A 10,424-nucleotide genomic window follows, 5' to 3' on the forward strand; every position below is an offset into this window, starting at 1 on the left:
TCTTTTTATTTCTTTATTTAAAGTGGGTCCCACCACCTTTTCTTTAACCAAATAAAAAATCCCAAATATTACAGTGGGTCTCATCAAACCAATTACGTAAAATCTAGTGTTTGAGTTATATCCTTGTTTTGTTTATTATATTGTTGGATCACTTATTTTTTTGCAACAATTAATATTAGAGTTAGGCTTGACTGAGTTGAAGCCAATCAATGACGGTAGAAGAAGGAAAAGTGAAAATTGACGTATTTGATGCAAACATTTTTGTTTATGGAAAATGCAAATTTAGGATTATCTATAGCTAAGAAATTTGCACTTACCCTTGTCTAGGCAGAAACCATATTCAATGGAGCCAATTGATTGGAAGTAGTTTGATAGATAGGCATCAAGTGTTATTTGGCTGATATTGTCTCATAACATTTCATTTAAAATTATGAAAAGGAAGATCACTGTGAATTCAATGAATGCCCTATCCAACATGAACGAGAAACCCTCCATCTGCGATTATTAAGATCTACTTGATGCAACGTCTACTTAAAGATGAACATAGGTGGTTAGTTGTTGATCATACCAATGAATTCAATGTAACCATTAGTCAACTGAGTTCAGTTCTTATCCACATTGATGATGAGGTATGTTTTTCGCTTTTATTATCTTCATTGTCTAATAATGGGAATAATATTGTTAACTATATTAGTAATTTCCTTGGTCAATAAGTTTGATATCTAATGAGGCTCTTGACTTGATTCTGAGTGAAGATATCCGTAGAAGGGAATCTAATGAACCTATATTTATTGGTTTAGTATATAAAGTTAAAGGAAGAACTAGTGTTGTGTTAGCAAGAGTAGTGCAAACTTGAATAAACTTTGACAGTCTAAGGTTTGTGGTATTGTCTGTTCGAATTGTGGCTAGAAAGGCATTTTCGAAGGGATTGCCTCAAACTGAAGAGTGAGAAGGGTAAGGGAATTATAATTGAGTCTAGTGATGATATTGGTGCAATTGCTGATCATGTCTTGCCTATCAATAAGGATTCATCATTTAATAGATGGATTATGAATTTTGGTAGTTTGTTTCACGATATATGAAACATAAACTAGATTAATACTTATCAATGCACAAATAATGGTAAAGTGCAGTTGAGAATTAACGTCGATCGTAATATTGTGAATGTTGGCAATGTTAGAATCATAATGCAAGATGGTAGCGTGAGGACCTTAATTGAAGAGAGGTGCACTCTAGAGTTAAAGAAAAACTTAATTTTCTTGAGTGTCCTAGATTTAGTTGGGTGTCGGTATACTTAAGAATGTGGATTTCTAAAGGTTGCTCGATGTGTCTTGGTGGTAATGATAAAAATCAAGCATAGTTGCTTGTATGAGCTTCATAGAGAGAGATAATGACGAATCTCACCATAGAGACATTGGATGCATGTGTTCGATAGTCTCAATTGTAGCATAGAAGTTTGGGGCACACTAGTGAGAGAAACTTGAAGATTCCGAGTGAAAGGAATTGTTATATGGTTACATGGATGATAAACCAAATTTATGCAGGTGATGTGACTTACACAAAAAGCGAAAGTGCAATCAATATAATTTTTAGAGAAACCATGAATATTGCAAAGTTGATTCACTTATATGTTCACAGATTGTCACGATTTCCTTCAATAAAAAGTGATAAATTTATGCCAATAATTGTGGATGACTACTCGAGGAGGACCCTATTGTTTGTGTTTGGTCAAAAGTTTGATGATGTTGTCAAGATCATGCAGTTGAGAACTTTCATTGAAAGAGAAACTAGTAAGAAGATCAAGCATGTGTGGACTAACGATAGTATGGAGTTTTGGTCACAACTGTGAAACAAATTCTACATGAAGGAAGACATATTGAGGTATATTGAGGTATATTGAGGTATCGCACTAATATTGGTGAATGACAATAGGTTGCGAGTGAATCAATCAAACATTAGTGGAGATGACTCATTTTCTAGTGCTTGGATAACTAGGAAATTTGTAGTAGATGTGCTTAGTACGATGAGTTACCTAGTGAATAGGTTTTCATTAACCATGATAAGATGTTTGACTCTTAATGAAGTGTAGTCAGCTAACATTATTGATTATTCTATTGTTAGAGCATTTGGTCTATCGTGTTATGTTCAAGTAAATGATTGTAACCTCGATAGAAGGGCAAGAAAATGCTAATTCCTAGTTTATGCAGAAAGTGAGTGGGATTATTACTTATGGTGTCCAAAATTAAATTCATATGTTATTGGCGGAGAAGTTACATTTAATGAGTCTATAATGTTGCTAGGTAAAAGTGTTTATGGTAATGTTTATAAAGGACCCGGATGGTGTTTAATTTCAAGGTAAAGTTACAACCAGAAACTCCTGAGGTAGTAGGTACTAGCGGAGTAATCAACATGGATGGTGCTTATAGCGAGTTGGACCTAATAGAGCCTAGAGTTGCTATTACTATTGAGTTTAATAAGGTTCGTGCTCGATCTCCTAATATATATAGAAACAAAGATGATTTTCCTTTTTTAATCTATTTGTGTTAGAAAATCTTTGTAGAGCGGTTAATGGTGTAGGTTAAGTAAATGTTAAGATGAGGTCAATGGTTCTAGCGAAGTTCAACTTGGCCTTGATTTAGAAGTTATCTATATTGGTTGAGTCCACAAGGAGTGTGAGAGAGTAGAAACAAAGTTCAAATTTCAATATAATTATTGTGACTTGACTTAAATGTCGAGTTAAAGTAGACATTGTTAAGAACATGTCTCAAGTTTGAAGCCAAGAAGGAAGCTTGATCCAATTAGATTTCCCAACTTGAGTAGACCTTCTATGTATAAGAAGCAAATTTTCTTCAAGAATAGTATCATAGACGAGCATTTGGCTATGACAATCAATTGGACAGCATGCTCGTGAATTACATCCCGAGTGTTTGAGGCAATGAAAATTTCATGCTAAGATTTTGTGAATTCATTTATGAAATTGAGAGATTATTTCGTGAGGAATTGTGATTGTTAAATACTGTACAAGTTAGGTTAATTAGAGATTGGGATAAATTGAAATTGTTTTCATGATTCGAATGTGGTTGTAATCTATGTTATATCACTTGATTTATAATGAAATCTATTGCTCAATCGGTGGAGAAGGTCCCACTAATTGACCTATGTAAATCTTGTGTTTAATATATTTTTTTGCATTGTTTATTATATTATTCATTTATCTATTTTTTGCAATGCTTTTAATTTTAGAAAAGAATAACTTTGTAGTTGAGAAATACAAGTAAATAAATCTCAACCATTTGTTGAAAAAATCTTTAGCATTTCTATTTGAAACCTCTTAAAAAAATCAATCTAAAAATAGATCACAAATGTTGCTATTAATGTCCTTTAATGATCTTAGCTTTTAGGGTAGACATAGTTTCCAAATAGAAAATAGAATCCGAAGTTAATGCAGGTGCGAGGTTTCTATTCATAAAGAGCTGCTCCCACTTTAATAGAATCGAAGGGGTCACATTGAGCTAAGGGTGCATTTAGTTTGACTTTTGGGACGTCTTTGAGAAGATATTAAGGCATTTAAGTTTAAGGGGATTTTCGAAATGCAAGTGGATTTTAGAAGTTGCAATTTGAAAATGCATGGAGAAACAACTTTGATTTAAATGGTGTTTGAAAAAAATTACACTTTATAAAGCACTTTACTATTTTTGTTAATAAAATTCAAAACTAGTGAAGGATTAGCGACCGGTAGCCTCGTAGAGGTGAGGCGACCTTAGGCAAGCCGCAACCTAGGCGATTGCCACCTTGAGTCGAGCAATTGTCGATGATTGTCAGCCGGGCTCATGTAACTCACTACAGAGCTTCACTACATAGAGAAGATGAATAGTCCTTTGAGGGAAAAATTGAAAATGAATAAAATAGTGAGGGTTTGGAAGTATTTTTTTTTTACTTACCTTAAAGTGAGCTTTTCAAAAATGTTGATAGCCCACCTACTATGAGCTTTTAGCTTACACAAAGGCAACATTTGGCTAAAGTGTTGGGCAAAAAATTTGCCAAACACCCCTAATTTTTCTCCTCCAAAGCCATTTAGGAAAATGGTCCCAAAGGGAGCCTAAGTATAGTTTCTTGCTGAGTGGCATCATGTCACTAAACATGCGGTGGAAAATGATGCCTTAGGGCCAGAACTTGACAGGTTGCATAGATGCATTGGTTGGTGAGTGTGCGTCCAAAACTATGTGTGAGGTATATTCTAATGAAACTGTTCCCTATAAAATGGGGACAAAGCCCCTTCCAAAATGTGAATCGATATACAAATCGACAAAATGTGTGAAGGGTCTTTTGTTAATTCTTAGATAGGAAACGCGAGCCGACGAGAAAACTAAAGATACAAAGATTAGAGATAATCATGACTAGCTATGTAAAAGAGTATTGAAATGCAAAGATAACAAGAATATAAAATTGACCGAATGGTGTTCATTGATTGATCGGTGGTCCCTTCCTCAAATTACAATTCCAATATTTACAGCCACTAGTAACGATTAATGACAGTTTAAAAAAAAAAAAAAAGCAAATAATATTCTACGCGACTCTTAGAATTTATCAAGATGTATTTACAAATGGGTACCAAAAGACCTCTGGTCAACGATCAAAGCCTTATCACTCACCCCGTGTCGACAATTTCTTTTGTAACTTACAACTCCACTTCCTTACGGTAATAACAATCCGTGTTTCTCTGCCACTATAATCGGTGTCTTTGAATTTACGACACCGCGATTTGACAATCTTGATGGCTTCATGATTGAATGGGTCATCATCATTGTAGCCGAAATTGTTTGTTTTATCACTTGAACATTTATCTTGTTAATCCATTGATCTTCATTTCAGTTGGTCCTTTTGTCAACTGAGCCAAGTCTCATTTACCGACATTGGTGGCTCAACACCTAGTACGATCATATCTCGCTCGGTCTCTCAGGGACTTAGGGCAATTTTTTGTGTCAACAGAAGGAATCCCACCAATATTCATAAACAACAAGACTGCCATCAACAATGACGTAAAGTAACTGGAGAGAGAGGGAGAGAGAGACAGAGAGACATTATTGTTGTGCGAGGTTTAGATTTTCTTCTCACTGTAATCCGACTATGCTAACTCATAACAAAAACGTGGTTTCAATGTCAGTATATTTTATTGTCCAGTAAGGGCAAGAACATGATAATTAAAGCAAATCCAACTTTTCTCGAAAGAGCACTACATGTGAAATTTAGAAAGTTCAATGGCAGCACTTGCATCCACTAATTATAATTGAAGTGGCATCCCTGATTGTAGTTGCGGAAATGTACAGATGATGAAGAAGACAAAATCGTTTGGCAAGATTTACTACTGTTTTCTCCCATTGATCTGTTCTCTTTCCCCCCTTCGGCCCCTTTAAATCCTACATTGTTTCTCCCACTTTCTGCATGAAATGTTTTGTTTATCAGCATTCGTTCTAACTAGGATCCCACATAACCATAGAACTGATTCATCAGAACGACAAACTCAACTAAGAGCAAAACGGATCATCTTATGTTTTTCTCAAGCTATGAAATCAGTTCAACGGGCTTATTTTGTTTGTTTGTTTGCATGTTAAGTACTGGCCCTCAGATCATTTATATCCTTGAGCATCATCATGAAAATTCAAAACCAGATTCTTTACTAACATTCTCTTCTGTAACGGTAGGATTCTGCCCTAATTCTTCTTCTTTGTTCGGCCAAATTTCACGTCATGTTCCTCGAGAGATTGTGTCCTTCACCGCATTCGAGACAGACCAGAAACTTTTGATGCAGATGAAGGGTTTTAACTATTGAAAAAGGTTCTACTTTCGGTACGGTGGAACATAAAACGAGTATTTCCTCGAACTTTAAAAATCGCAGTTGATTTTCTGAAAATCTTGTCATGTATGCATGTGGGACGTTTTATTCGAAGCGTATCCAAATATATAGCAAATCTCGGAAGAATTCATAGTCACCGTTGATGTTCTAGAGTCATTATTCTCCCTTGTACGCAGTCATACGGACCACAAGCATACGAAGGGATCACGTGCAGAAAAGCAGTACACACACCACTTGGTTCTCCCATGTCCGTATTCATACAAACCCCAGTCATATGAAGGCAACAGTGCATAAGCAATATCCAAGGGCCCGGCAAGATCCTATCACACCGGCCAGTCCCAGATGCTTTCTGCATCGAAGGAGAGTCCGCTCCAACAATCCAACCATGCCTCCGTCGTCTCCGAACGCAGCTCAAAGTCATCATTGATCCAGGGGCTTCTGTATGGAGGCACGTCGTGGACGCGCGGCTCTCGGGACTCGTTCAGCTCCCTATAGGCTTCGACCCCCAAGGAAGAGAAGTTCTTGGAGATTGTCCGAGGGCGAGGCCTTATGACTTCAACTTTTACCAAATCTTGGGGTTTCTCGTTCTCCGGCTTTCCTTGGCAAGTCATCAATTTCCGTAGATGGGTGTTCCAATAGTTCTTCACGTCATTCGCAGTTCGACCCGGGAGTCTCCCAGCAATTAGGGACCACCTGCATCAATAATTCCAACTAAACGAAATGTTAAATTATGAGGAAAGATATCAAAAATAATTTTCATACGGTGCTCACTTAAATGTTATAACTTTTTTTTCGACCACAAAATTGCTGTAACTTCTCAAAAACGTTTATTTGAGTATTGAAACTTTCAACTGATTGTTTGCATGCCATAACTTCTTAAAAACATTCACCCAAATACCCAAAATCTAATATGGCAGGACACTTGTGATGAATATTTTTAGAAAATTATCACACTCAAGTGATTCATAAATAAATGAATCAATCCAAAGTAGTGATTTCTTTTTGTTTCCGTAAGTGTTTAATGCTGCCCAAATTAGGGTTTCCATCGTGGGAATGGCCAATTGATGTTGACAGTCAAGGAATGGGAATTTTCATAAGCTCTCTCCAATCTGCGAAGTGTTATAAATGAGTTGCGAACAATTAGTTTCTTTCTCTTCTAATATATTTGAAGTATGCACCGTTAACACCTTTATGTTAAATTCTATAAATTTCCGTCGATTCACCTATTATTACTTTTAAATGTGGAAAAATGGCCCTTTAGAGCCATAACTAATCAATAAGTTGGTGCCTGATTTTAATCCATATCAAATGCAACTTGCCAGTGAAGTTGATTAAATGACTAAGATTTAGGGTCTGTTGGGTAAACTAAAAATTTTAAGTGCCAAAGTTTAAGTGTTAATAATCTTTAATAATGGAAATGGAATTAATATCTTTTTGATGATAATTAAAAATTGACAGCTGAATATCATTAAGCTCTTACCAACATAGAAAAAAGAGGACTGTTGTTAGGTTAAATCAGTATATTTAGCAAGATTCGGATTTTCATAAATTGATTTTCTATTGATTGAATTTAAGTAATCAGCTACTGAGCATGCGGCCCATTATGCTTTGCCGCCCTATCCGAAGATATAGTTATTTTAATTGCTAGATGATAGTTTAATTCCTGCTCTCTCGTTCTTTTTTTGGCCCAAAGAATGAAATGCGTGTTTGTGATCGAATTCAAGCTTCTGTTGTTCAGTCTACCTTTCTTTGGACTACATAAACAGAATCGACATCAGATGAATAATCTCTCTGAGTTTCTTAATCCTGTAACCATCATCGGGAGTGACTAGATCTAAGAACAATACATGAACAACCATGCAGTTAGTAAGGAATCCCTCCCGAAGTCGACGACGGCTAATGAAAACCATGACTGGTACTCAGTTAATGTTGTCCGAAGAAATAGGTAGGGAGAGCTAGAAAGAGACTATCTTTACATGTGAGCAGGTGTCGAAAAATATGCGATATGTACTAGGGGTCATAGTCATGTATATTACTAGAACGACATGAGCTGTAGTCGGCAACTTTCGTCTCTCTCATGCGTGTGGCACATATCTACAGTAGGTTATTCATTGAACAATTCCAAAATAGTGACTATTCATTGAACAATTCCGAAATAGTGACTCTTGTATGGACTTTATCGGGTTGTATCAGCCTGTCCCATCAAGCGGTTGTCATCGGAGACAAGGTGCGCTACAAATGGCTATGCCTATGCATTGTCCAAACTTATACCAAAGTTTACACCTGTCCCTTTCCAAGTAGGGTAATCGTACAAAAAATCAAAGAGAAATTTACTAAAAAATTGTTAAATTTATTGCACTAATACTAATTCAATTCTAAACCTTTCAATTGGACTAATTTAATTAGACTTTCAATTTTGCCAATTTTGCCTTAAAACTTTTGATGAATTGCCAAACCTTTTGATGATTTATCAATTTAGCCTAATTGACAAAATTTACTTGGAAATATTGATGTGACAGTCTAGTCAGTGTCGATTGTCTTATATGATACAACCAACGTTGATGTAGATAACTTTTTATTTTTCTTGAGTTGTTTATTACTTTCTTCTTTTCTTTTTGCCCGACCCAAGGTTGGTGAGGGCTAACAACCATCACCTAATCTTGGCGAGGGAATTGCAGCCCTCACCAGTCACAGGTGAAGGCCGCAATGCCCTCGCCAAAATCAAGGTGAGGGCCATGACCCTGGCCCATTGGCTTGCAATGGAGTCGCAGCCCTTGCTTGGATTTGGGCAAGGGTCGACGCCCTCACTTGTGGCCGACAAGGATACTAAGGCCATGGGGGAGGGCCACGATGCCTCGTCTCAACTAGGTGAGTATCGCCAACAAGGATCAACCGGCAACTAACCCAGTGTTTGGAAAATAAAGAAAAGAAGAAAAAATAATAAAATATTTTTAAAAATTGTTCGTATTAGTATTGGCTGTATTATGTAAGATAATCGGTTTTGACTAGATTGACATATCAACGATTTTCGATCAAAATTTGTTGCAATGATTAAATTGAGAAATTTTTGAAATTTTTATGATTAAATTTACAAAATTAAAAGATTTAGGATTGATTTGACAACATGTCAAAGGTTTAGCACTAGATTGGCCAAATTAAATGGTTCAAGACTGAATTGGTATAAGTATAATAGGTTTAAGATTTTTTTTTTAATTTTTCCTAAAATGAAATAACCTAATCCTTAACACAGTTTATACATGTAGTCATCATTTGTTTCGATCAATGCAACCCTTAATCAATTTTTGGAGAAGGAAGAGGGAGAGGCTGTTGTGAATAACGCAGGTAGGCTCAACACCATATAAGTAACTCTATTAAAACAGACAAATGCACTTCACATGTGACCTTTCCTTAGCATGTACTCGCCTGTTCCCAAGAAGTTTGTGAAGCCTGATGATCATATCGACCTCATCATCTTGGAATTTCCCTCTCTTAATGTTGGGCTTCAGATAGTTCAACCACCTCAATCTGCAGCTCTTCCTGCACCTATTCAAACCTACAAGCTCAAGAAATACAAACATTAACTTAGCGATCTCTCTCTCTCTCTCTCTCTCAGCACACATGTGTATACATAGTATAGGGATGCTCTTAGTGCAAATCAATCCGTTGACATGAGTAAAATATCAATACACGTCCCCTTTTTGTCTAATTTAAAAAATCCATGAAATATCATTGGAGAGCACGAGAAGTCTCACTTAAAGAAATCAAATCTAATCCAACTTGATACCACTATCTCAAACCTAACGAAAGATACATCCACCCATTTTAACAAGAAATTTTTTTCACTCAAGTAAAAGTATCTCACGATAACATAAATATTTGACAAAAATAAAATATGATGACACGAGAAGATTTGACACACGCAAATCCAAGCGGATTATACAGACGGGGATGCAACAAGAAAACAAGGATCCCCATCATTATACAAATTTACGCGCGCACAAGTATATGCAAATAAAAAACAAGAATAACCTTCACATACAATGATACAATACCTGCTCTCTGAGGAACTCGATACCACTCTCCTTCTCCGTACCTCAGGACACAGCTCCTCAAGAGAACATCTTCCTCTTCCGTCCACGAACCTTTCCTCAATCCGAATGACGATCCTTTCTGCATCTCTTTTCCCTCTCCCTCTCTCTCTCTCTCTCTCTCAGGCTTTTCGTGAACAGTTTGCAGACTACGTTTTGAAGCACACTCGAAGTCCTACGTTGTCATCGGTGCTTTTAGGAGCAACCCTTCATTTTCCACAAAAACGCAGACCTACATCGGTTGTCAAATATCGCGGAAGATTGCAACTATTCAAATTGGGGAAAAGTACCAAAATAGTCCTAAACATTTTACATTAGTACTAATTCAGTCCTAAACTTTTTAAATAGACAATTTTAGTTCTAAACCTTTTTTGCATTGGTACCAATTCAGTCATCCAACTAATTTAAGTCGAAAATTGCTGATGTGGCCACCGGCGGTCTTATGTGGGGCCACATTGACAAATTTTATAATTTTTATATTT

The 10,424-nt window shown here is 36.3% G+C and overlaps 1 protein-coding gene across 1 annotated transcript; it reads right to left on the reverse strand.

The window, feature by feature from the left end:
- Positions 1-1,375: 1,375 nt before the first annotated feature.
- On the reverse strand, positions 1,376-10,030 carry LOC104423705 (transcription factor MYB114-like). Its single transcript, XM_039302994.1, has 4 exons — positions 9,907-10,030; positions 9,278-9,407; positions 6,375-6,547; positions 1,376-1,431 (listed from the first exon to the last, which is right to left on the reverse strand). Exons 1-4 carry the CDS (start codon positions 10,028-10,030, stop codon positions 1,376-1,378), a joined length of 483 nt encoding a protein of 160 aa, XP_039158928.1.
- Between the last annotated feature and the right edge of the window lie 394 nt (positions 10,031-10,424).

Source organism: Eucalyptus grandis, chromosome 10, assembly GCF_016545825.1.
Source record: "Eucalyptus grandis isolate ANBG69807.140 chromosome 10, ASM1654582v1, whole genome shotgun sequence".
NCBI lineage: Eukaryota > Viridiplantae > Streptophyta > Magnoliopsida > Myrtales > Myrtaceae > Eucalyptus > Eucalyptus grandis.

Coding starts and splice junctions, on each gene's coding strand:
- LOC104423705 (XM_039302994.1), bottom strand. CDS start 10,030: ATGCAGAAAGGATCGTCATTCGGATTGAGGAAAGGTTCGTGGACGGAA. Junction 6,548..9,277: donor CACAAACTTCTTGGGAACAG/GCGAGTACATGC, acceptor TTATTGATGCAG/GTGGTCCCTAATTGCTGGGA. Junction 1,432..6,374: donor CCCTCGGACAATCTCCAAGA/ACTTCTCTTCCT, acceptor AATTGAGACTAT/CGAACACATGCATCCAATGT.